The 27,868-nt window shown below is 41.4% G+C and overlaps 1 protein-coding gene across 2 annotated transcripts in view; it reads right to left on the reverse strand.

Annotated features, from left to right (window-relative positions):
- ERBIN (erbb2 interacting protein) overlaps positions 1-27,868 on the reverse strand; it is a 3,184,408-nt gene that overhangs the window by 2,187,931 nt on the left and 968,609 nt on the right. For both annotated transcript variants that reach the window (XM_044063352.1, XM_044063353.1), the window contains exon 5: positions 11,691-11,808. In XM_044063352.1, coding sequence (XP_043919287.1) covers positions 11,691-11,808 — 118 coding nt within the window. The remainder of the gene's footprint in view (positions 1-11,690; positions 11,809-27,868) is intronic.

Raw genomic sequence — 27,868 nt, forward strand, 5'->3', positions numbered from 1 at the left:
CCCTGGAAGGAGGAGGCCAATGGTGCCAAGAAGACATGCATCCAGGCCATCAGCTTCTACTGACCTGAAGGCAGCCCATTCAAGGCAGATGTTGGAGCTGGTGTCTCCAAAGATTAGGCTCCAAGGGGCAGAGATGTCTGACTATTTCGGAGTCAACTCCAGCACCTTGAATCTGGCAACGGCAATACGGGTCAGGGAGTCATCTAGCTCAGGTACACTTGGAGCCTGTCCACTCAGAGAAGGCATCTCCGTAGGATAGGACAATCTTCAAATCTGACACTGATGGTTCTGGAAATTACACATCCAAGAGCTCCAAAGCCAAAGGGTAGATCTGAGCAGCAGCCAAATCAGGAGGAGCAGTACTGGCAAAGGTCTCCGGACCCAATGGGGTAAAAGCCGGTAGAACTCTCATCTGTATTTGTGCCAAGAGAAATCTCCGCCTCTATCCCCTTCTCTTTCTGTCAGACTACTGGAAGAACGAGAAGAGGTTGTCACTGAAGGGGTCACAGACCTTTTACGTATGTACATCGGTTATCAGAAGCTGTAGGATCTGAGGGTTTATCCTTTGGATCCGAAGAAATCAGATCGGATTGCTTAGACACCTTAAGAGGTGGTTCAACAGTAGGATCTAAGCTAGAAGTGGAGGATCCGGATGGGTCTAATGGACTGTTTCTGAACTCCTTTTTCTCAACTTCTTGGAGGTTTGAGCTCCAGATAAAGACTCAGAAAAGGAAGCTGACAATAAACCTTTCAAAATAAGTTTATTTTTGCCGTCTACCAAGGCACATGGATTAAAGGACTTCACATTTTTAAGTCCAGAAGGTTTTAAAGTTTTTCAGCCATATAACTGAAGAAGTTACCACAAGGTTAAGAGCAAAAGAAAGAAAAAGATTACCAACAATGGTAAGCTAAATTACACCAGTAAGTGTAGAAAGGATAAGGGAGGAATATATTATAGTTAATAGCTAGAAAGGATAATAAAATGTAAATATCCTATTTTTAATTACACAGAACCACACTAAAGCTTGAGCGCTAACAGCAACAACGTCTGTATGTGAAGGCGGCAAACGAGATATTAGGCATAGTAAGGGACTAGAGCATTGTGGGTAAGGAAGGAGCTAGAGAGCTTTTCAGTATCCACAAGCTGTAAATGTGGTCTAAGTTGAATCTGAGGGTAGGATCCAAATCCACTTGTTGAGGAATAAATGAAAATTGACAACTTTAGATCTTGGTCGTCCATGTCAGATGCCGAATTAACAATTAAAATATTTCATTCACGTTAGGTATTTTAAAATTAGTTCTTCGTTTTAAGTCATAAATGGCAATGTGCCAAATAGAAAAAAGATGTGCATCATGTTAATACTTTGTGATGAAGACAGTGCTTTTAATTGCAAACATTTTTCTCACTATACTAAACCTCTCACCCATGAGATATAGCAACAAACAATTAACATGCATCTCTACGCTGTAACCTAAACACAAAGCATTTATTTCTAAACATTTCAGATAATTTAGTCATAGATACCTAGCATTTGTGAACTACATAGCGCTGTCGTGCAAGACAAGCCACCCCCCCCCCACACAAAGAGTGAGCTTCAATGATAAAAGAAGTTGACCAAAAATAAGTGAGAAAAAAGAAAAAAAAAATCAATATGATTATGACTCTTGTAATGGATTACTCATTGCAAATGGGTTCTACAATGTAAAAGAAATATGTATGTCAGAGGAGTTTAACAAGTGACATTACTCAGTCCTTATTCCTAGAAATTAGGATTTTTTAGTTTTAATTTGTGTTCATATACTCCTTAGTTTGGCCTTTAGTATCTGGAATTCCATTGTCAGCCCTACACCTCAGCCAAAAAAGTTAAAATTCACCCATAGCTACCTATCTCCTTTCACAGGAATGTTTTTTTTTTTTTTTTTTTTAACCAGGCTGGTGTAACTGGATATTAAAGAGGCCATCAGCTTTAGACTCCGTAACAGCAGGGCTTTTACCCATTTGTCCCATCTAATCTGCACAGTCCCCTTATGTGTGCAATATCCTAAGGAGTACTGATATCACAAGGCAGATACTCTATCTGCCCTCTCAGGCTGCTGTAACCAAAGCCCTTTAGTCAGGATCAGCTCTGCAGAAGATCCACTTTTTTAAACTCAGTCCTAATAAAGATGAGGCAGCAGGCGCAGGCCAGCAGCTGTTTAATCTCACTCTTCCTAGGTGGGTATCATGAGGGTAACTGTATGATAAATGTCACTGTGTGGTACCAATAATCAGGCCGTCCTGCTCCTAAACCATCAAGTGACAATTTTGATTTCTCAAAAGTACTGATAGGTTCATAAGTAAGTACTAGGCAAGCTGCCCTTGCAGGCCATTTTAAGGCCGGCCAATTTCCCTTTTGGTGCTCGAATTAACTTATCCCATTTGGTTAGAGACTGGCCAAAACCTCACATGGATGACGATTACATATTACCCCGCATACGAATAAAGTACAGTTGTGTACACTTACAATAAATGTAGATGTTCGAGTGTATTCACTGTTGCAGTCATTACATTTGGGTTATCTGCTTGCACAAAGCCCTCAGTCGGCTTGATTAAAGTCTTGGGTCCTGCGTCAGTTGCTGTCCCTTCTTCCATGACATCAGGTCGTCAGGGGTATAAAATCATGTAGCCGATGCCATTACATCAGTTTTTCTTGCCCCAGATGCCAGGTGCCCCCCTAATGGGAAGTAACTAAACATAAAAGCACAAAAATATACCTCCAACAAAAAAGCAAATATACACCAAAAAGGCTTTTAAGCATAGTAAAGCAAAGTAGAGATATTGCCAAAAGAATTTAGGCGGCTGGAGGAAGGGGAACCAGGACTGCAACAGTGAATACACTCAAACATCTACATTTATGGTAAGTGTACATAACTGTACTATGTTCGTGTTTCACTGTTGCAGTCATTACATTTGGGTAGATTCCCAAAGCTATGGATGGGAGGAGGAGCTTATGTAGCATTAGGGCCAGCTATAAGGCCCTGCAAGACTGCAGTGGCAAAGCCAGCTCTGGACTTAGAGAAAATTGGCAAATGATAATGCTTGGTGAAAGTATTTACAGAACTCCAGGTAGTAGCTTCTAAGATGTCCCTGGTAGGGAACGCCTCTGAGAAAGGCTGTACAGGTAGATGCAGCCCTGCTGGAGTGAGGTCTGATCCCCTGGGGATAGGTTTTCCATGGTGCTTATAGCAGAAATGAATGCAATGGCTTATCCATTTAGAAATGGTTTGCTTTGAAATAGCCTTCCCCTCTGCCCCTGCAGCAAATGCCACCAGCAGTTGTTCAGATTTCCTTTGAGGTTTAGTCCTGTCCAAGTAGAATCTAAGTTGTCTGTGCACATCTAAGGAATGCAGCATCCATTCCCCTTTATTATGTGGATTGGGAAAGAAGGTTGGCAAATGAATCGACTGATTAAGAGCCACACTGCATACCACCTTGGGCATGAAGGATGGCTTGGTTCTGAGGGACACCCTGTCCACATGAAAGATGATGAAAGGCTCCACACTGCCATAAGGGCCTGTAATTCAGATACCCTTCTAGCTGAAGGGATTGCTAAAAGGAAAGCTGTTTTCCAAGAAAGAAATTTTAAGCCTGCAGTAGCAGCTGGCTCGAAAGGAGGTAGAGTGAGTTTTTCCAAGACAAAATTAAGGTCCCAGGCTCGGGTTGGAGCTTTCCTGGGTGGTCTCAAAATTTTGGCCCCTCTGAGGAACTGCTTGAGCAGTGGATGAGAGAAGAGGGGAGGTTCAGTGTTATAATGAGCTGAAAATGCTGAGGCGTGGATTTTAATGGAGGAAAACGACAGGCCCTTGTGAAGCATCTCAGTTAAGTATTGTAAAATCTGAGGTAAATTGGACACTGCTGTGCTCATACCTTGAGACTGGTTCCAGGCACAGAATCTTTTCCATTTTTCAGCATAAAAGATTTTCTAGTACTAGGCCTCCTTGCCTCTAAAATTATATCCATCACAGGTTTGCTGAGGGATGGTAAAGGAGAGATTAAGTAATTAGCCAGGCTGCAAGATTCAGTGTTGGAAGCTGAGGGTGCAGAATCTGGTTCTCCTGCTGAGACAGCAGGGAAGGAGTCTGAGGCAGGTGCCATGGGGATAACCGTGACACACTGCGCAGGAGGGGTTACCATTGTTGGCGCGGCCAGTCTGGAGCAATCAAAATCATCCTTGGTTTGTCCTGTTTGATTTTTAGTAGTACTTTGGTGAGCACAGGCAGGGGGCATAGACTGATAGGTTTCTCCAGCTGAAGGACAGAGCATCCACTGAAGGACAGAGCATCCACTTTCCAGGCTTGTTCGTGGGGAGTCCTTGTGCAAAATTTGTCCAACTGGTAGTTCTGGGGAAGGTCTATATCTGGGCTCACCCATTTGCTTGTCAACATGTTGAAAATCCTTGGTTCCAGTTTCCACTTGTGTGGGTCCATGAGGTTTTTGCTTAGTCCATCTGCCAGTGTATTTAATTTTCCTGGCAGGATTTGAGCTTGTAGGTGAACTTGGTAGCTCAAAGCTGTGTTCCACAATGCCATGGCTAGTCAGCAGAGGGGGTAAGAATGTGTACCCCCCTTGCTTGTTTATGTACCACACAACAGTGGTGTTGTCCGTGTCTACCATTAGTTGTCCTGGAAGAATGTGGTCCTTGAAGGCTGTCAGAGCATTCTGTACAGCTAACATTTCTTTTTGATTGATATGCAGGTGCATTTGACTTGGGTTCCATTTGCCCTGAATGCACTTCCCTGCCAGGTGAGACCCCCCATGCATAGTCTGATGCGTCTGTTAGGGTTTGGGCAGCAGGGGGTAGTGTGAATGGTAATCCCTTGTTTTGGCGACAGGCCTCTGCCCACCAAAGGAACTCTAGGCGTAAGCAAGGTATGATAGGAATCACTGTTTCGAGATCCTGAGAAAGTTGACACCAAAGGCTTTTTAGATACCATTGTAGTTTCCTCATGCAGTCTTGCATATGGAATTAGAAGAATGCAGGAGGCCATGAACCCCAAGGCTTGCAGTATTTGCCTTGCAGATAGCAGGGTTTTTGTGGCCACTTGTTTGAAGTAGGTTGTCAAATGAATTTGTTTCTCTGGCATAAGGAAAGCCATCTGGGAAGTTGTATTCAAGCTTGCTCCCAGGAATATAATTTGTTGACAGGGTACCAGGTGTGATTTCTTTTCGTTTATGGTGTACCCCAGACAAGTTAGCACCCTTTGTACAAAGGCCAGATGATTCAAAAGTATGTCCTGGCATTCTGCCTGAATTAGACAATTGTCCAGGTATGGGTATATTTGAATATTTCTTTGCCTGCAAAATGCAACGACCGGAGCTAGGCACTTAGTGAATACCCTGGGCGCAGTAGATAAGCCAAAGGGCAGTACAGAGAACTGATACTGTGTGTAGCCTGCTTTGAAGCGTAGGTATCTTCTGCAAGATTCCGATTGGGATGTGCAGGTATGCTTCCTTTAAATCTAGTGTTGCCAACCAGGTGTCTTTACCTAGCATAAGGAGCAACTGGTGAAGAGTCAGCATCTTGAATTTTGGAATAACCAAAAAGGTGTTTAGAGTAGACAGGTCCAGGATAGGACGTCATGAATTGTCTTTTCTGGGTACCAGGAAAAGTGTTGAGTAGAAACCTTGTCCCTTTTCTCCTGATACCAACTGAATAGCCCCAATGCTTAAGAAAGTACTTGCTTTTGGGCCTCTGCCCACTGATTTGGGGGTAGATCTGGCCACCCGCCTGGTGTTGGTAATGTGTGGAAGTGAAATCTGTATCCCTAGGACACTATATTTAAAACCCATTTGTCCTGGGTAATGAGTTCCCAGTTCTTTGCATGAAGAACAATCTTTCCCCCTAAAGGGGCAGACAGTTGAGAAGTGCTTGGCAGTTTTAAAAATAAGTCATTTGAGACAGTTTACAATAGGGGGAGTTTTACTACCCCTAGATTTGGAAGTGGAGGCCCCCACTGCTTAGTTCTGTGCATACCCTGGGACTGAAGTCTGGGAGCTCTGCTGGATCTGCGTTTGGACTGAGAAGGTCTGGAAGAAGCAGGAAAGGACCAATTCTTGGAAGGCCAATGCCTACTAAACCTTGGATGTTGTACTTGTAAAAAATCTTTAACAGTTTGCATAGATTTACCTTTTCCCTCCATCTTTTTAAGAACTTCTTCTGCCTTGTTGCCAAACAGGCGGTCCTGGTTTAAGGGAGCGTCCAGTAATTTCGTTTTAACATGATCTGGCAAGGATTGCTCCTTAAGCCAAGCATGCCTTCTAAGTGCAGATCCAGTTACAACAGCCCTGCAAGATGCCTCTAGTAAATCAAAACCACACTGCAAAGTATGTTTTCCAACTTGTTCAGCTGAAAGCAGTAAATCCTGTAAATCCTTATTTTCAGCACAATCAGGAATCAACTTCATTTTCTGTTTAAGCAATCCAATAATATGCGCTGATACTTTAACATATGAAACTGGTAGTTTAAGGCCCTAATGGCCAAAGCTGCAGAAGTGTATACCTTCTTACCCCTTCTATCCAGCACCCTGGAGTCTCTATCAGAGGGTGTAGGGTTTTTGGCAGTAATAGCCTTAATGCCCTTGGGTCCCTGTGAAATTGTCTCAAGATCTGCAGTAGGATTTTTAAAAAGGAACTTATGAGAGTCAGGACCCTGTAATATCCATCAGGTTTTCTGGGAGCAGGAGGTAGAGTCATGGGCCGAGCTAGATTCCGAAAAGGCATCATCAACAATGTTTAGTACAGGAGGTATGGCTAAAGGCCTGTGCTGGGGCAGGAGTAAGAAATCCCTAAGCCTCTTTTTAGAATCAGAGAAATTCTGACTTCCCCAATGAAAATGCTCCCTGAGGGTATGCAAGGTTTCACCAAAAAAAAAATTCTCTGGGGAGGATGCAGAGGGAATAGAGTCCTCAGCATCAGAATCCTCACAGACAGATAAGGGTAAATCCTGGTCGTCAGAGGAAACAGAAAATTCAGAATCCTGGTCAGAAGTATCATAAGCAAACTCAGTCCTAGGTCTCTTAGAGGGGGAAGGTTGGCTTCCCCTGATTAACGTAATAAGGTCTTCAGCCATTCCTATCATTTGTTTTTTAGGCATAGGGGCCTAGCCATGTGGTCTGGGCATCTGTTTTCTAGGCATGGTTTGAGTTTTAGGCATTGAAGAAGAACATGGCGTCGGTTTAATACGCAAGTCAGTAGGTGCCTGAAAACACCCTCAGAAGCCGGTGCCTGCACAGTGGCTCCAGACCCATCCAAGGTAGAGACATCCACGGGTTCCATTGTTGAAGCATCTCGCAGCATACCGGACTCTGAATGGGTCTCAGTAGAGGCCTGCTAATCTGAAGCAGCGGTTATCAGGGGCTGCGAAAGCATCTCACTGAGTACGGGCGAACTGGAGACTGGCTTAGTAGAAGCGTTGTCAGCAGCTTTGGACCTGGGCGGCCTGTTTCTGTCTCTGTTTTTGCGTTTTTTCAGAATGTCAGTAGTTGGATGGCTTACCAAAGACATATTGGGATAATTGAACTGAGCACCAAAATATTTAGAAGCGTAAATATACCAGCGATGGATAGTTCGTGGTTTAAATAAGGCACAAAACCCACAGCGAGGTACGTCGTGGCCAGGGCCTAGGCGAGGAATACAGTATGAATGAAAATCTTTACGAGGTATTTGCTTTCCACAAGTAATGCAATTATTTACTTTTACTGACATCAGTTTAGAGCAAGAAAAAGTTTCCCCAACTGTGTACTTAGCTTTTAGTTGAAGACTTTGGTTCTGAAACTCGAAAACAAAAATTTCAGGAGTCGGCCAACCGGCACTTGCGAACTGCTTCTGCTTCGGGCACCGCACGGCAAGAAAGACTGATGTAATGGCATCGGCTGCATGTTTTATACCCCTGATGTCACAGAAGAAGGGACAGCAATCGAAGCAGGACCCAAGACTTTGTTAATCAGGCCGACTGAGGGCTACTGCAAGCAGATAACCCAAATTTGATGACTGCAACAGTGAAACATGAAGAACATCAAACCTCTTCCGTTTGGACATAAGATTTCATAGTAGTACGTTTTCTCACTTTCCTGATAACGTTAAACACATCCCCAAAACACTGGTACCTAAAAACCACTAGAATTCTCTAATCTATGGTGAGTGTTACACCAAGGTCCAGTCTGGAGATCATCAGCAAACTCCTGCAATTTCTCAGCAAGTTTATTCAGTACAGTAATGATTAGAATTGCTCTCCATCTAACTCTACCAGCAAGGTGAACCAGTTTTGCCTGTGTCAGAATAGAATTTTCTGGAGCATTATGGGTTCATCTTTCATTGTTTACTGGATTACACTGGGAAGTAAACAGAAAGGAAGGAAGGCATAAACAGTCGAAGCCACTCTATGGAGAAAGGTTCTGACAAAGACTTCTTGAACAAAACTGAGGCAGTTGTCTGCTTTTTTCTGGTGATGCAAACAGATCTATCTGTGAAACATCTCATCTATATATTATTTGTAGGAAGACCTCCCATTTTTGTATTATTTGTAGGGAGACATCCCATCTTTGTATTATTTGTAGGGAGACCTCCCATATTTGCATTACAGGATCATAGCAGGTTACTAGGCTAATGGCTCTCGGGGCCCTTACAAGCCTAGCCAATAGTTTATCCCCAAAAAAGAAACCTCAGTCAGCCCCTCTCACCCCTGTCTGAGGGACATAGGTGGAACCCCTGGGACAAATCTGTGGTTTCCCTTTCCACTCATCAAGGTTGCACTTGAACAGGGTCAGTGAGGTACTCTGTTTGACGTGTATGGGAAGTCTATTCCAGAGACGGGACAGCCTCTGGGAGACCAACCTGCCTCTTCAGCAAGTTTTGTTGATACCACATATTAGATTTAGGCCTTTCGAGTGGGTAATGCATGAGGAGCTAGACTTATGGATATGGAGCATCTCTAGTAGGGCAGGGTCCGAGATTTCCTTGTAGGTGAGACACAGATCACCTCTGAGCAATCTGTATGATACAGAGTAGAGCGATAAGTGATTTGAGACTGGCCACATAAGACGTGTTGGAGGCCATGGGTTCTCTCTGTGAGGTATTTCTGTGGCCTTTCCAGTTGCTTGAGGTGTTTGGAGAGGTACATACCCAAACGGGGCATTATACTCAAATTACTGGTCTAATGAGGGAGGAGTACAAACAGGAAATGACCTCCTGATTTTGGATGCAATCCTTTTACTTATGAGATGAACCAAGTAAATGGCTTTTCTGACCACTGCCGCTATATGATGGTCAAATGTGAGAGTGTTGTAAACCTGTGTACCCAGGTCTCTCGCCACAGTTGTGTGACTAGGGAGTTACCGTTGATGTGGTAATCAGCAGGGGCCGTGTTGTTGCCAAATGGTAAAATACATTTTTTTTTTGCATTTAACTTAAGGCCATGACTTTAGCTCCAGTCATTTGTTGTTGCGAGACTCCCTTGCAGTATGTTAACATCATTTGGGGAGTCAATGACACCACCCAACTTACAGTTGCCCACAAACCTGGTCAGCCACAGGCCTTTTGTCTTTGCCTGGCCCACTGAGAAGTAGATGCCAAACAGTAGGGTTCCCATACAGATCCCTGGGGAACACCAGTAGTGACAGGTCTGCTGTCGTAGGTGGAGGCGCCTATTTTGACCCTGCGGTTCCTATCGGTCAGCCAGTTTGCCACCCACCTGATGAGATAGGGATTTACTCCAAGTTGTGTTAGCTTTTCAATGACAATTGAGTGGAGGAGTGTGTCAAAGGTTTTGGCCAACTCAAGGTAAACTGTATGTATGGACTTTTCCTCATCCAGGGCCTAGGTGACAGCCTCAAAGAAATCAACCAGGTTCAACAGGCAAGATCTGCCCTTGATGAATCTGAACTAGGTGGGGTCAAGTGCTTGGACATTGCCTATGTCCTTGTTTATGAGATCCATAATAATATGCTCCATGGCTTTACAGATCATACTTGTCAAGCTAATGGGGTGATGGTTATCAGGGTCAGTTTGTAGGAAGACCTCCCATCTTTGTATTATTTGTAGGAATACCTCCCAGTGTAACTCATGGGGAGATTCAGCTATGCCCTACTCAGCTTGTCTGCTGCTGCACTTAGTTCTGAAGAGATAAAAAAAAATCAATGAGAGAAATTGTGTGTTGTACTATCAGCTTCTACATTGTCATAGCAAGCCTGCAGAGCTGGTAAGATCTTGTCCCTCTATGCTTGTTCAAGTACTACACAATAGTGGTATCTGCCACTACTTTCATGGGCCCTCCCATCCAAAATTAGCTTAATGTCCTTAGCTCCTGAACTACAGCCAGCAACTACTTAGCACTGAAGTGTAACCTCCATTGTGAAACAGGATTAAGTAATCTAGACTTTGACGTCTTGAAATAATGCTTCCCAAGCTAGATCTATTGCATTTGTGGTGACAGTCTGGACTGGGGCCTTTTACACAAAAAGCCTCTCCAATTTCTACAGAACGGCTTTGTCCACCATTATAACTCCCTTGCTAAAAATGGGAGAATGGAAATCACAACATCTAGGGTTGGCGCCACAATGACCCGAGGTACCACTGGATTTTCCCTGTGCAAAGTTTAATATGGAGGACCATTAAAAGTGGTGGATGCAATGAAGCCCAGAGCCATGAGAAATCCCCTTGGCATGGCCATCTTTTATTTGTCAGGTCTACATAATATTGTAGGTAGCTTTCCACCTTTGTCCTGAGGAAGGTAAACACTCTGGGCTAAGGTAGAGGAAAAGAAATATATTTTGTTTTCTGTATCTTTTTGAATGAAATGCCCCCTCACAAGTGTTTACAGCCCAGACTGACAAGCTGGACAAACATGACAAAACCTAACTTCTTTGTGCGTTCCGCCCTCTTCTTGGTAATACTTACTCTGGGTTCCTTTTTCCCCAAAGGGCAAGCATCTGGGGAAAACCATTGCGAGCTATCAGACGTGCCTTGGTCCACAGCTACAATGGTCTCCAAAGGGACAACGTCACAGGACCAAGAAGAAGATGATGACATTCAGTCTGGGGGCTGCAAACATGCCTCACTGGTCTGAAGTCAGTTGCTTCAGACCAATCTCAGTCTCTGTAAGGGGTCTGCCAACTACAGCTGCACCCCCCCCCCAATATTGTGTTAGGCTAAGAAAGGTAGTAATGATCAAAATAACCAAAAAACATACAGCACAGAAGAAATAATGAAGCCCCAATGAGTACTTATCTACCTGAGCTCCATCTGGATCTACATATACATATAGTGTGGCAAGAAAGTTCTGAAGATGGCACAGGTGTACATCCATGTTATACCAGTTTGTTGGATATGCTTCAGAAAAGATGTTGACTGCAACAGGGAAAAGGAGCAGAAGTACATGATGCCTGGCCAAATGAACTACAATCTTAGTGGTAAAGTCCAGGATATAAGGAATACTGCAACTGTGACATAATGAAGAACATAACTATCTGTTGACTCAACAATAATGCAGAGTTTATTAAAACTACACGAGTCTCAGTTCAGATAACTCCTTTTCCCCTGTGGTGCAGCAAAATCACAGCTGACTAGAAGGGCATTAACCATATCTACATCTAAACAAGTAAACATTACTCAACTAAATTTTCAGTTATCCACTATAACAACTAACAAAACTTACCATTTTTGCTGATGTCTAATTCCCTGAGATTAATAAGATTTGCGATGGATGGTGGTAATGCTGACAGCTCATTGTCTGGCAAACTCAGCTTGTGTAGAGATTGGCAATTAAAAAGTTGCTGGGAAAAAGGAAAAAAAAAGTGAATTGAGTAGTGTCTAGTGAAAACTGGTAAACAAAAGAGAGCACACACTCTTCATCAGCCCATTAAAGTCTGTAGAGCAAACAAATCAAACTGTGCATTGAACATCACTTACTAACTGGCAGGTTAAGATGGAAAGTCAGCTGCTGAAAAGGTACAAGGTGTATACAGTCAACCTGTTCCACGTTAGTGCATAACTCAGCCAAAAGTCCATTACTCACCCTCTCGAAGAACTGCTGTATTTTTGTATCCCCTAAGACCATTACATAATACATAAAAAAAAAAAACTCTTTCACTGTTAATACTAAATCTTAGCAGACCACCAATCATGCTGAAAGCCTTACTGCGTTTCACATGCAAACCTTCATCAAATGGAAATAAAGTTTAGTTGGTCGGGGTACACTACCTGACTAAATGAAGTAATTTAGGTTAAGTAGCAACTGTGCCAGTGGACTGCAAAGAGTCATTAAGCAACTGTAAAATATGAGCTACACACAGCAGCTACAAGCTGCTTTGGGCAGTTAAAAACAGCTGTGAGCTACTTAGCGCAATTTAAAACTGTGGTCGACCTAAAGCAATGTGCAGCAGCTGTGGGTTGCTACAGACTGCTTGGAGGACATGTGATGCACATGTGGCTGATTGTACAACTGTGAGTAACTGGCTGCTCCTCTAAGTATTACTAGTCACACTAAAAGGATAGGGGAGGGGTAGGTGGTATTAAAACAGGTATAGATAAACCTCATTCTTCTGTGGTATCTGTTTTCTGTTGCTGTAACACTGACTCCACCTGTTATTTTGCACTACTATTATAGCATCCTAGCCAGATTGTTATATCATGCTATAATGTGCCTTCTTCATGAGACCTTACTACTATGTCATTCTGGTAGCCAGGTAAAAGCTAGTTTTGGCAAGACATAACCAATATCTAGACTATGAGTACCCACATGACTGTAAACTTAAGTTTCTTAAAGTATTTCCTATTATAAGGAAGTTGTCTGTTTTTACAGTTAATACCTGTGAGCAGCTCCTAGTGTAATCTTTCTGTAATGGTTACCTGCACATATTATAGAATAAACACACATTTCTCTCTAGACTGTGAACATCTACCTACCCTTGCACATCACAACTCAGATACCATGGAAATACAATCTGTTTCCAACCTGTTATAACTAGGCACCCTGAGACGGTGTAGAAAACGATCTTGCATCCTCTGACAGCAAGCTGCTGCTGCCTTGCAAACAGACCATTTGCTAGAGCTGTGCACATCTATTCAAACTGGAGTCTGACATCTCTAGAAAGAAAGTCAGTGTCCAGATTTATCCCATTATACTGCTACTTAACAGTATGGTAAAACCAAGCAAAAACAAATCCCGACAACATCCTTACCTAAACCTCCCAGGGAACATGCAAAAAGATGCAGACCTCAACCAACTACACATGCCTCTAACCTTCATGCCTACTTCTACCAACTCCAAATATATTAACCTCACATATTCATCTCTCAAACACACTACAATCAAAAGTTACCCAAGTGGAGTGGTCAAGGCCATTAGAGCATGTCACCACCCATGACAATGTTCTCAGCATACCTGCCTCAGTTGTTAAAAACAATTATGCCACTCATCAGGCTCTATAAGGACAGCATGGTGTCACCACAGACACTTGCTCTCTGTCCCTTAAGCGCACACACACACACACACACACACACACACACACACACACACACACACATAACTGCTCAAGTGGCAGTGAATGATCCTAGATGCTTCGGCCCGCAGGAGATCGAGAGACATGACTGATGTCTGTGTGTGTGACAGGGCTGGGATATGACTAGTCCAATCATTGTGAATGTTGCCACAACACAAACAAAACATAACAGACTTCAGTAATTGGCTTTATAATCAGTGTCATTCCAGAAAGATCCAATGTTGGTCACCTTAGGGAAGATGGTCTACACCTTCCCTCTTTTTTGGGCGAATTCAGTCTTCTGGATCTTGTCTCTTCCAGTTAAACAAAATCAGATCAGGCTTATCTGAATGTGGAACTGCTCAGTGTTAAGATAATAAAAGTACAGTTTTGTACCTACCATAAATGTAGATGTCCGATAGATATGCAACTGCAGTCATAACATATGGGGTTGTCCTGCCTCAGGCAGCCCTCGGTCGGCCGGATTCCAAAGTCTGGGCCCGGCGTCGGCTGGTGTCGCCTCCTGATGCCTTTATACTCCAGCCGTTCTGACGTCGGAGAGGAGGCGACACCAGCCGACGCCGGACCCAGACTTTGGAATCCGGCCAACCGAGGGCTGCCTGAGGCAGGACAACCCCATATGTTATGACTGCAGTTGCATTCTTGAAGGACATCAAGAAAATGCTCAATCTTGAAACCTATTTTTGACCCTTGAATATATATATATATATATATATATATATATATATACACACACACACAGATATATATATATATATATATATATATATATAGATCCAGATTGATACGTGGAGCAACCTATCTGTACACAGATGTGTGTGTGCGCGCGTGTGTGTGTGTGTGTGTGTGTGTGTGTGTGTGTGTGTGTGTGTGTGTGTGTGTGTGTGTACATACTGGTAAAATCACTGAAACATGGTACTGGTGCTGAGAAAACACTCCTTTACCTGGGTATAGTGCCTGTCACATCATCACCCCACTCAAAGTAAACACCAGTGTCTGAGATCTGGGTATGCTTGTAAATAAACTGTTCATTTATCCACAATGTGTCAACTACCATCAAAAAAGCCTTTTTATCTAATGCAACTAATCACTAAGGGTATATTTTTTGATCCAAGGATGTCACTGCTCCTTCTCCACTCCTCCCCGATTGGGCCTATAATAGAATGTAAGGACTCCGCCCTTGTTATATACCTATTAAGGCATACAGCACAAATCAAAAAACTCAGTGGCTCCTAACAAAGAAAATCTTCAGAATGTGCACTTCCAATTACCCTGTTTGATTGGGGCACTATCATTATTCTCAGTCTCTTGCATGGTAACTCTTGTGCTTGGCCTTTAGGGCAATGAATGTTCATGTACTAGCTGACCTCCTACCTCTATCTGCAAAGGCGGTTAACTCCATCACTGCCTGCACCCTACATTTTGTTTTTTTTTACACCTTTATTACATTAAATCTTAAAGACAGATATACATATATTAACTGAAAAGAAAACAAACCATATCTCTTTTACAATATTCAGTACTTCAATTGCAATTGGTTTAGATTTTGATTTCTGTTTTCTAGTAGACTACCAACACTCTTAGCCAGACAGCTAAACTTGTAACATAACATTAACAGAGCCTGCCAGATCTCTCTTCTGAGCAGACTCCCAGTGAACATCAAAACACCTCTCTAATCCTCTTCAAAATAATTGCAGACAAATGGATGGGGGTCCAAAATTTATCCCGGACTGTTCTCTGTGGCCTTTCAGGCAGGTGAAACAAATAGTGGGTACTCTGTCTAAGCACCAAGTGATCTACTACCAGGTATAAACTTAAGAACCTAAAAAAAGTGACATGGTTACACTATAAAAAGGTTTCAAAGCAGACTTCCACGATGACTGGACACTGATCAACAGCTCAATTTCAACTCTTTAAATGTGAAAAACAAAACTGAGAAAAAAAGAGCCAGTGACATTTTTAGCCCGAGTAAAATTTAGTTACTGGTTAGTAAGTACACTGCTTCCATGCCAGCAAAAAAGAAATTGAAAGAATCTGAAAGAATATCAACAAGAAAAGGTAAGGAGAAAACAATGGCTGGGAAGTAGGCCGCAGCTGTTCAGTAAAAAGCAGTTCAAGCTTCAGCTTTGATACAGAAGATGGCTTCCAGTAATTTAGAGGATTATTAAAATAAATGAAAGCCTGAAGAGGAATTCCAGCACAAATAACAGAAGGCTGGAAAAAGAAACTTTAACTAGCTATTCAGATGAATTGATAAAAATGCAAAAATCAGATGCTGAAATGAAGAAAAGGCTGCTTTGAGTATGAGACTTCTCAAGAAGAGCAGTGTCAAAAAATGGTAGTTAGAAGACAGAACGCACAGACAAAAATTGAGATTTTCTGCTGTACCAGAAAAACTGGAAGGAACAGAATACATTTGTTTTATGAAAGCACAAATAAGCAACTGGACTGGAATTCCACACCAACATTTTGTTACTTGAAAGGGCATATTGAGTGCACACTCCAAACCTGGTCATACGAAAGCAGTCAAGACCTGTATTAGAAAATATTTAATCATACCAACAGAAAGTTGATTCTGGCAAAACTGTGGCAGAAAGGAAAAGTATTAAAAGTTAGAGACAGCAGAGTGTTTGCAGAAGATGATGATTCACTGTACACCAAGCAGAAGAGAAGCAAATTTATCCCAGAAATCAGGGAATGTGAAGAGGCATAACAGAGACAAACTCTTGTATCCTGCTGTCTTCAGAATAATTTTTTCGTGAGGATCAAATAATTTTTTGCATGCAGAACAGCCTAAGGAGGAAATAAATGTTAGTCAACAAGAAGTAAGCCAACAGAAGGGGATTCTTCTTCTCAATTTTCTGATGATAGACTTTGGCAGTGAAACCTTTTCCAATGTTCCAAATGAAAATGCTTGACAGACAGAAAAAAAAACAGCAAGAACTGACTAAAAGAATCAGAAGTACCCTGGCCTTGAACCACAGTTTGGTGAAGGGAGATGGTGATTAACAGGAAGAAGACTAAGTGAAATTAGTGAATAAATGCAAGACTATAAAGCATGAATCACATTTGTGAAATATGGCTTTTCAAGAAAAAGTGTCTGAGAAAGTCTAGAGTTTTGTTGACTTTATTAAACTTGTCAGTGGACTGCAAAGCATATAACCCACATGATGCAATTTACATTTGGAATGACACTAAAATGGAAAAATAAGTAAAATATTTTATTACTATTTGTGTACAATGTTTCAGGTTATAAAGTGCATGTTATATATAGAAAAGCAAGCAGTTTTAGGTAGCATGTAGTCAGGGGTATTTTAAATGTGGGGCTAGTCTTTTTAATCACTGTTGTATGTGTTAAATATATTAAAATAAACTAGTATTTTCTTAGTTGCAACAAATATAGTTTTTTACCGTATTAACAAGAGAATAACGACTGGATAAAAGTACGTTTAATGTTAATTTGCTATGATATTAGGTTGGTGTGTGAGTGGAGTGTAAAAGTGCACTGATTATATTATATATAGAATTATTTTCTTTTATTTTTACAAGTATGAATGTTTTGATTAATGTCATTGGCTTAAGCTATAAACAGATATATTCTGTAAACATGTAGGCTTGAAAAAATAAGACAAAATGCTCAAACCCATAAAAATGACAGGTGTCTTGCATCTGCAAATATAGTAGCTTGTTTTGTTTTTCTATTAGCAAATGTTCAGTGGGAGTCAAGATGTCTGCACCTGAAGGCATTTGTACATTGACAAAAATTCACTGCTTACCGCTTTTGTGGAAACTAGCTGTCTGCAGATGCAAGCCATTAATCTTGAGATATCTGAGCATTCTTTGCTGAGGGAAATGCAAAATTTAAAAGTGCAACAATGTAGGAATAGAGACAAAAGACAAAACAGCAATAAGTGTAAATGGGAACACAGACTACCATGTGTTTAAGCATGGGTAACCTTAATTTTATGTTAGGTAATGCCTGTGGGTGCAGCTGTCAATTTCTGGCAAATGCTCCTATCTGGGGGCTTAAACTTCATTTTTTAAAGATGTGCATAGTTACATGCATTTGTCCTACATTAGAAAGGGATGGGGTGTTCTGAAAATGTATGCAGTTTTTTGTTTGAGGGTTTTCATTAAAATAAAAAGTCTTGAAAATCTAGCATCGGTTCAAATGCAGAAAAAAACAACTGTATAAAAGATCAGCCTTGTCAAACAGTGTGTGCATATAACAAAAGCTGAAAATACATGTTCAAATAAAATGTAATTTATAATTTGTGGGAATAATAGCTTTTTAACATAATGGCTACACTATCCATATCATCTTGGAATGTAAATAGCCTTGCGTGTATAGACAAAAAGGAAAGAGCATTGAATTATATTAAGAAATGCAGAGTGCAAGTAGCAAGGCTGTAGAAGACACATTTAGAAAGAATGAGCATGTGAATTTGAGAAAAATAATTTCAAATCAATTATACTAATTGCCAAGGGGCTCCAACAGTGTTGTAAAAGCAAAAAAAGACAATAATGGTAGATTTGTGGTAGTAAGTGGCTATTGGCAAGGAAGGAGGATTATGCTGGCATGTACTTATTTTCCAGCTAAAACTGCTACGATGGAGCGTAAGAAAAACTTAGGAGAAATGATCAGCTTTCAGCAGGGAATATTACCTACAGGTGGGGACTGGAACTTGATTTGCAGTAGTGAATATATATGATGGGACCTAAAAGGCAACTATAACAGAAAAAGATAGACTTCTGAAGTAATTTATGAAAATATTTGGTATGGAAGAATTAAATTTAGGAGTAGGGACTCAGAATTCACATCTTATTCCCAAGGTACAACAACTGGGCTACACTGAACATAAATTCTATTTCACATGAACATGTGCATTTAATTGAAAGCTTCGACAGCAAGGACTATTTCAGGTCATCTACCGATAAAAACCAAGATAAAAATGCAGGCTAATGACTTAAAAATCAGACACTGGTCATTTCCCACCTACATGTTAAAAAAAGAAAATTTTAAAGAATAGTTTGTGGAAATTATCTGTGTGTTATTAGGGAATATAAAAATATCTTCAGTGTTATAGTGTTATAGCTAGTGAGTGGGATAAAATGAAAATGGAGTTTAAAAATAGGCTAGAAATAAGACAGAGATTATATGGTTAAGAAGTAATACTAATTACTTAGAGGGGCCAATAAAGGTTAAAGTATTGCAGAATAATGGGAATTTCACAGGACAAGAAGAGGCACAAATACAAAGTGATAAAGGAGTATCTGGATAACATGCATGACTTTAGAAAGATTGCTGTTAAGCAACTATTTTTTTGACAGTAACTCCAAAGCATAAATAATTTTAATACAATGACATAGGCAACAGAAATTAGAAAGGGTTGTCACCAGACTAAGGGACCCTAAAACAAGGAAAAATAACCAGGGATCATGTAGGGTTATTAGAGATATTTCATAAATGTTATGAACATTTGTATAAAGCAGAGAAATGTACAAATCAAGAAAGCACTACAGGAAATATTAACAGAAGACTATTATGCCAAGGTAAGAGGTGGAGGCGGCTAAAAAAAAAAAAAAGTTATGTACACACCATAACGTTCCATGTTTGTTGTCCATCTCGACATTCATTCTTACTGGTTCCGACTCGACCACATACTATAGCTCGAAGTCTTTTACTTGGCTCATAGCTGAACAACTATCCCACCATGCAATGTGTGATTTCCCCAGATGATCTTTGCTGCTACTCATGGTCATATGTGAACACTAGTCCTACAATAAAGGATACCAAAAGCAAAGAAAGCCAGAGGAGCTCTTGTCCAAGGAAGAAATCCTCCAGGTTCTCTAGAAGACTTAGGCAGGGGGAAGGTGGGAGGGATTGCAAGAATAAATGGCAAGATGGACAACAAACATGGAACGTTATGGTGAGTACATAACTTATTTATATGTTATATTGTCCTATCTCGCCTTCATTCTGACTGGTTGGGACACTCTCCCTAGCACCATATTTCCAGGGTGGCTCATGGGAGTACACTTTTCAGTACAGTGGAACCAAAGGAGGCCCTGTCCCTGGAGGCTAAATCCATTTTGTAATGAGTGATAAATGTGTGAGGTGTTGCCCACGTAGCAGAGGCACAAATATCATCCAATGAAAGTTTAGCCTGGTAAGCAAATGACATTGTCATAGCCCTAGTAGAGTGACCTTTGACTTTGAAAGGTAGTTGTCTCTTGTTAGAATTGTAAATAAAGGTAATAAAATTTGAAAGCCAGTTTGAGAGTGAGACTTTAGAAACTGGCGTGCCTTTTTTGACTTCTGAAAATGAAACAAACAATTGATTAGACTTCCTGAAATCTTTGGTTCTATATAAATAGAAGCAAAGTTGTCTATGCACATCTAACTGATGTAGCTTGTATTCTGCCTTGTTGCCATAATTAGGGAAAACCACTGGCAGCACAACAGATTGGTTTAAGTTATGTTGTGAACACACCTTAGGTAAATAATTATGGGTTTGTCCGGAGAGATACCCTATCCTTATGGAAGATTAAATAAGGAGGTTTGACTGATAAAGCTTGCAATTCTGAGACTCTTCTTGCAGACGTAATAGCAACTAAGAAAATTGTTTTCCAAGACAGAAATCTGAGATCACAAGATGACGAGGGTTCAAAAGGGAACAAGGTCAGATATGTTGGAACAAAATTCAAGTCCCATGACAAGAGTGGTTCTTTAATGGGGGAGTCTTAATAAAGAGGTACTCTGTGAAAAGGCTTTATTATAATCTCTCGGAACAGCAAAAAAAATGTAAATAATCCAAACCACCACCAAGATGAAATTGCAGGAGGATCGAAAGTAATAGTTTACAATATCCACGACTTGGACTGGCTCCAAACACTTCAACAACCATGCAGCAATGCAAACTAAATATTTTATTCCAAAGCCACAACACAAACCCACGAAGGAAGTCACAATAAATTGAGTTAAGCACTTTCCCCTGGGACCAATCCCAGGCTTCCTCAGAACCTTTGAAAGGAAACAATGTGCTTAAATACCACCACGTAACAACATGTGACCCCCTAAACACTGAATCCTTAAAACCATCCAATTCCTTAAAAACAAAATTAAAAATACATATATATATTTTAACAAACCGTGTTGTAAACATGTTGTAGACATAATGTTAACTTTATCTAAATCCTGTTGTAAAAAATAATATATAATTGACTGCAACTGTTGAACATAAAGTATGTAATCAATAGTTAAAATATAATCAGACTTTTAAAGTACGTAAGAGACCTGGAACCACCTCTTGTAATAAATTAAAAATATAAAAGTATAAAAATGTAAAAATAATGTTCTTGTTCAGTACAAAATATTCCAACAATAAATACATTTATTGTAAAATGCAATTCATTAAAGACAAGTAGTTAAATAATTAAAAAGTTAAATAATTGTAAAACCATTACTTGACCAGCCCATTAATCATACGTCCTTTATATAAAAAAAGCAGAATTTAAAAACTAAAGTAAAAACAAAACTAAAGGGTTTGTCACAAAAAGAACTACAACCTCGCAGATCTTAATTTAAGCATACTACTAATGCTAATATTGTCGTTTAACCCTGGGGTTTGACCAGCGTTCAACTTCAGTTGTCATAGCAACTCCCTATATTCTAATTTGGTCTCCCAACTCCCTCCCCTGGGGTCAACATCCACTTGCTCCAACACAAAAAACTTCAACGTCATATTAGGACATGTCAGGGAATGTTTAAAAAGGCATTGGTCTCTCTTCTTTTTTTAACATCATATAGATGTTCATAGACTCTCCTGTTTAAATGCCTTTCCGTCTTCCCAATGTAAAAACTAAGACATATGACGCACATTCCTAAGTAAACCACCCTATTTGATTTACAATTGAAATATTGTGAGGATTTAATATGAAACTTCCTAGAAGGAATAAATAAGGAAGTCTTATTAAACATAAAAGGAACATTGGTGGATTTGGAATTAAATATTTTGTTTGCATTGCTGCGTGGTTATTGAAGTGTTTGGAGCCAGTCCAAGTCGTGGATATTGTAAACTATTATTTTCAATCCTCCTGCAATTTTGTCTTGGTGTTGTTTTTTTATATAATCTCTGTGACATCAAGTTAGAAGTTCCATCTCCTATATGAAAATTAGAAATTGCAGCTAATTGTACCTTGATAGTAGCTGTTGCTGAATCTTGTTGAAAAAGCTCTGATAGTAACTCAAAAATAGAAGAGATCGGAGCAGAAAGGGGATTGATGTTTTTACTCTGAGCTCAGAGTAAGAAACTTTCCCATTTGCTAGAATATAACTCCCTAGTTGTAGCTTTGTGCGAGGATACCAGGATGTATTTAACTACTGCTGAAAAACTGTGAAGCCTAAGTTGGGAACTGGATCAGCCATGCTGTCAAATTGAGGGTTTGGAGGGAGGGGTGGAAGGTTCCCGACATATGAGTGAGAAGGTATGGAACTAGATCCAGAGTCCATGGTTCGTCCTGAAGATGTGGCCAGAGGAAAAGAAACCAAATCTGATGAGGCCAGTATGGAGCGATGAGAATCAACCTGCTTCCCAAAGAGTAGGCTTTCTGAAGGACTTGTGGTACTGGGGGAATGGAGGAAAGGCATACAATAGTCCCGAGGGCCAATTGTGAACAAGAGCATCCTTGAGTGACTCCCCCAGAAAGGGGGATTAGGGCTAAATAGCTGCTGCATTTGGCATCCATGGGAGTGGAAAATAGGTCGCTGCAAGGCTGACCCCATTTCCGCAATATCCTTTCTGCTATCTCTTTCTTTAGAGACCACTCGTGAGGCATCAGAATTGCTATGCTTAGTCTGTCTGCTATCACGTTGGATTTCCCTGGGATGTGCACTGCTATCAGAAAATGTTGGGAAGAGATTGCCCATTGCCATACTCTGAGTGCCTCTTGGCAAAAGGGGTAAGATTTGGTTCCTCCTTGTTTATGTACCAAACCACCGACAGTACTGTCTGACTGAATTGCAATTGTTCCAAGTGGAAAAGAGTCCTGAAGTGCTTGCAACGCCAAGAGCACTGCTCTCATCTCTGGAACATTGATATGCAAATGGGTCTCATGTTCCTGCCAAGTGTCTTGGACCGTCCTCCCCAGATAATGGCCCCACACCCTATCTGGGAGGCATCCGTGGTTACTGTTTCCAGAGGTTGTTGTGGAGTAAAGGGTCGACTTGATGTGACATGAGTGGAGAGGAGCCACCATCTTGGATCCTTCTTGCAAGACTCTGATCTGGTGGGACATGGGAAGTTCTTGTAAGGACCACTGAGAAAAAAGAAGCCACTGAATAATTCTCATGTGCATCATGGCTAATGGAACTAGGGTTATCGTTGATGCCATTCTCCCTAGAACTCTCAGGATTGTTTTCACTATTATTTTTGTCTTTGGCAGGAGATCAGAAATTTGTTGTCTGAGTACCAAAACTCTTCCTGCAGGTAATTTTACTATCATGGAGACGGTGTCTAACTCTGCTCCTATAAAGGTAATATGCTGACAAGGCAACAAAGCAAAATTCCCTAAGTTTGTTATCCCTAATTGAGAACAAATTTGTAGGGTTGTGTCTCTGGACTGCTGTAGTAGATGCTTAGTGGTGGCAGTCAGGAGTCAGTCGTCTAGAGATGGAAACACCTGGATTCCTAGCCATCTCAAGTGAGCCGTGACTACTGCCATACATTTGGTGAACATTCTGGGGGCTGTAGTGAGACCAAAGGGCAGAGCTCGAAACAGATAACAAACGGCTCCCAGACAGAAGTGGAAGTGACTCCTTGATGCTCTGTCCATTTATATGTGGTAGTACGCATCTTGGAGGTTTATTGAGCACATCCAATTATCTTTCCCTAAAAAGGGAAGATTGACTGCAGTGTCACCATTCGGAACTTGGACATCTTTACGAATTTGTTTAGTTTGCTGAGATCCAATATGGGTCTCCAGTCCCCTGTTCTTTTTGGCACTAAAAAGAATCTTGAGTAAGTTCCAAATCCTACTTGGTCTGTGGGGGCTTCTTGGATGACTCTTTTGTCTAGCAACTTCTGAATCTCTATAGTTGCCTGTTCCCTTAGAGTGGGTGGAACATCCAGGATCCTTCAGAGCTATGGGATGGGAATGGAATGGATACTATACTTTGTACCTACTTGTCTTTTGTGATATCTTGTCAGGCTCCTGGGTACAAAGATAATCGCCCCCCGACTGCATCCACAGTAGGTCAGACGGGCCTCCTTTCAGGTGCGCTGAAAGGGTCAGCTGCAAAAGGAATCACAGTCACCCTGATTTTGCGGACCCCCTCTGCCTCATGGACAGCATCTACCATTATTACCCCCCCCGCCCCTGGGGAAGCATTCACCATGTGCATCCTGAAAAAGTCACTGGGATTTCTTGAACCACATTTTTCCACCTTTCTGACCTTTAGGATAGGATGTGGAAGGGACGGAAAAACACACCCCAACGGCAGAGAGAGTTTCCCCCTTCCTGCTTGCATTTGGTGAGTGCGTCCTTGACTTTTGGTCCAAAGAGTGAGAACTATTGAAAGGGGTGATGACAAAGGTAGACTTAAAAGGTTCCGCAAAATGTCAAGTGCATCCAGGAGTGCCTCCTTGGGCAAACTCCTAAACCCACTGCCCTGCTCGCCTCATCCGCTGCATAGGAAATCAACCTCATAGAGGAGTTAACTATGGAATTTAAGGTGGATAGCCGAGAGGTCACTGTCTGAAACCCCTGCAGCTAGTGAACCTTATAGAGTATCTCCCAACTCCTTCAGGAGATCTCTTTGTAGCCTAGTGAACTGTGTAAGGTAGTTCAGCGACCGAAGGGTAAAAGTCGCTGATGAGAAAATACGCTTCCCATATCTGTCCATCATTCAAGACCCCTTTTTTGGTGGATGGACAAATGAGGACGTTTCAGAGAGTTCCTTCTTGGTGGCTGCTGCCACCACCATAGCATCTACAGGGATGGCTTTAGTAAGAATTTTTTTTTCCACTGGAGCGGTTATGAATGTATTTGGTCTCCTAGGGACAGGTTCCATAGTATCTGGTGACTCCCACGCCTTTCCACTAACCAATTCCATCAGTTCATCAAAGGCCTGAGACACCCAAGAGGCTGAAGGTTGAGATATGAAGGCCTTCAGTTAGATAGCAAATATAGGAAGTTTGAAGGGGAAAAAAGAGTTTACCGGGAAAGAATAGTTGTGTAAAATCTTACAACCATAGATGTCCTTCTCTTCTACATGCAGCAGCATTCATAACATGAGGGAGTCCACCACCGGCTAACTCATACATTTGGCCAGTATATAAAAGTCTAGCGCTACTGTAAGGTACATGCAATGTCGCACAGAGAACAAATCGTAAGACAGCCATAAATTGTCGGGTATAAGGCAGACATCGGCACGTCCCGGATCTCAGAACTGAATGCCACAAAAAAGCACCAGCCAGATCCTAGGTGAGGAAACACGCCACCAGAAATCAGGCAAGCCTCAGGCGAAAGGCGGGGGTAGGGGGTTAATACTGCAACATACAGAAGAGAAAACCATCTTTGGTTATGGTAAGATTTTACACAACTATTCTATGTCCTTTTATTCATATGTTGCAGTATTCATAACATGAGGGGGAATACCAAAGCTCATGTAGAAGAATTGGGTGGAGGAGCAGTAACATTCTCCACAAACCCCTGCAAAATAGCCCTATTGAAACAGTCTGGACCTGAAAATGCCATCTAACTTATAACGTTTCGTGAAGGTATGAACAGAAGACCAGGCAGCTGCTTCCAGGATAGAACAGGTATCTAAACCGTTAAAAAAGGCACCAGAGAAAGACAGAGCTCCAGTGGAATGTGCCCCAACAGATGACAGGACATTCTTCCCATGTAACACAACGGAAGGAAATGGTTTTGGGAACCCAAGAGGAAATAGGCTGCTTGGAAACAGGCTTGTCCAGGACCCTTGGGTGACAGGAAATAGCCAATCAGACTTCCTAATTGGTTTGGTTTTACCCAAGTAATGTCTGAGTTGCCAGTGCACATCTAAAGTGTATAGGATCCTCTCACTAGAGGATTGAGGAGAAGGGAAGAAAAGGTGAAAAGCTTGACTGAGTGATGACTCATTTACCACCTTGGGTATAAAGGAGGGTGTGATGACCCACAACTGGGACCAGTAATCAAGGAGCCTCAATCCTCACCACTGGCAACAGTGGGGACGTATACTGGGAGAATAACAGGTACACACATACACACAGTATTTCCAGATTCAGCTCTCTGCATCAAGTGCAATTTCCCTTAAGAGCACACAGAGATCACAAATCATTCCGGGGCTGGTTGCTCCCTCTTTCTCCAGATTCCCAGTAAGACTCCTTACTGGCACAGCTATAGAATTGAGATCTCAGCTGAGTGGCCAAGCCAAGACCTCCGGCACCCTCTCTGTCCAATCAGTGCTTCATATCCCTGCCCAAGTAGCCGAGACACACTCTGAGGTTTGATTTACACACACACACACACACACACACACACACACACACACACACACACACACACACACACACCTGGGAAAGGCAGTCACAGGTTTACTATCTATGTCCCCCTTTTGCCCAGACTATAAGGTAGTTACTGCCACTAGCCAACTCATTATCAGCTACTTTAAGGCCCTAGGGTTGGGAGGGTGGCCTAATAGTTAAGGTGTTTGCCTTGCAAGCAAAAAGTGCAGGGTTTGAGTCTCCCAAGGGATAATTGGCTAGGCTTAAAATGGCTCTCAAGGGCAGTTAGCTTAGTACTAATCTATGAATCTATGAATAAACAAAGGGTGTCCAATCTGTGTAATATTAATACAAATGGTAGTTTGACCAAGAGCTTAAAAAGCCTTAAATAATGCCTTTGTATAATGACTCCGTGCTGCCCTTCCACAGTTTTCTGGTATGCTGGGGCTTTTTCTGATGTATTGTGCATGGGTATGGGACTTGCATTCTGATGCTTACTCAGTACATTAGTGCTTTGGAAAGGAATGAATGGAGAAAAGATCTTCGTTGCTCCTTTTTTCTTGCTTTTCTTTTTTTTTTTTAATTAAAAAGGGTTCCAACAGTTTACGGGTAGGAGAGAGGCAGAATGGAGGAAATACACAAACAAAATAAGTGTCTTTAGTTTTAAATAATGTATCTGATTTTCATAGTATTTCCTCCCTCCTGTCTTTCTTGTATGTCCGGAGTCAGGATTACAGATTTTTTTTTTTTAATTTTTGTTAAAAATTAATAAAACTTACAGAATATAACAATGGAAAAAAGTCCGGGTGACCGGACCTTTTTCCTTTGGTATATTCTTGGATTTACAACTGGCATGCTGGTTGTCTGGCCAATCAGCATGCTCGTTTTAGAATTTTAATGGCCAGTCATTGTATAAATAATAATAAATAATAAAAGAATAAGACAATACTAAATATATACTCAGAGTGACATCAGAGCAAAACCACAGGAAATATTTAAAATAACATTGCTGGACACACTCAAATAAATAAATACAAATATCTAAACTAAGGTTCACTATATTTCTGACTATATCTAAAAGAATTATATTATTCTTAAGTAACTTAAGCTAAGTTATGGAATGCATCATCATGGACCTAATAAACAAGGATATAGGGAATCTCCAAACTCTGGATCCCATGCAGTTTGGTTTTGTGAAGGGTAGATCATGCCTGCTCAACTTGGTTGAGTTCTTTGAGTCAGTCAGGTGGTTCATACAGCCTACCTTGATCTGGCCAAGGCCTTTGATACCATTTCCCACATAGGAATCATAGAAAAATTCATTAAGCTAGGCGTCAGCCACTACAACACTAGGTGGGTTGCAAACTGACTCACAGATGGAACCCACAGTGTGAAAGTAGCTGACTCCAAGTCAGACTGCCAACTAGTCACAAGTGGAGCCTCACAGGGTTCGGTCCTGGGTTCTCTCCTGTTTGGTATCTACTTCTCTGAAGTCCAGGCCAACACGAAGGGACTCCAGCTGACAAAGTTCACAGACAATTGCAAGTTGGGAGCTATTATTAACTCCCCAAGTGATGCTGAAATCCTACAGAATGGCCTCACTGAGACCAATAACTGGTGTCAGAACCATGGCCTTAAGCTCAATGCAAAAAAATGTGTAGTCATCCCCTTTGGGAAAAACCCAGTTCCCATGAATTGCCACATCAATGGTAGTCGAATGAACACAGAAGGCGTTATAAGAGATTTGGGAACACAGATTGACAGCAACCTCTCTTTTGATCACCACATTGCCATTGTGGTCAGAAAGTCCTTCTATGTGGCAC

The sequence above is a fragment of the Protopterus annectens genome, chromosome 2.part1 (assembly GCF_019279795.1).
Source record: "Protopterus annectens isolate FY-2018-M chromosome 2.part1, PAN1.0, whole genome shotgun sequence".
Lineage (NCBI taxonomy): Eukaryota > Metazoa > Chordata > Ceratodontiformes > Protopteridae > Protopterus > Protopterus annectens.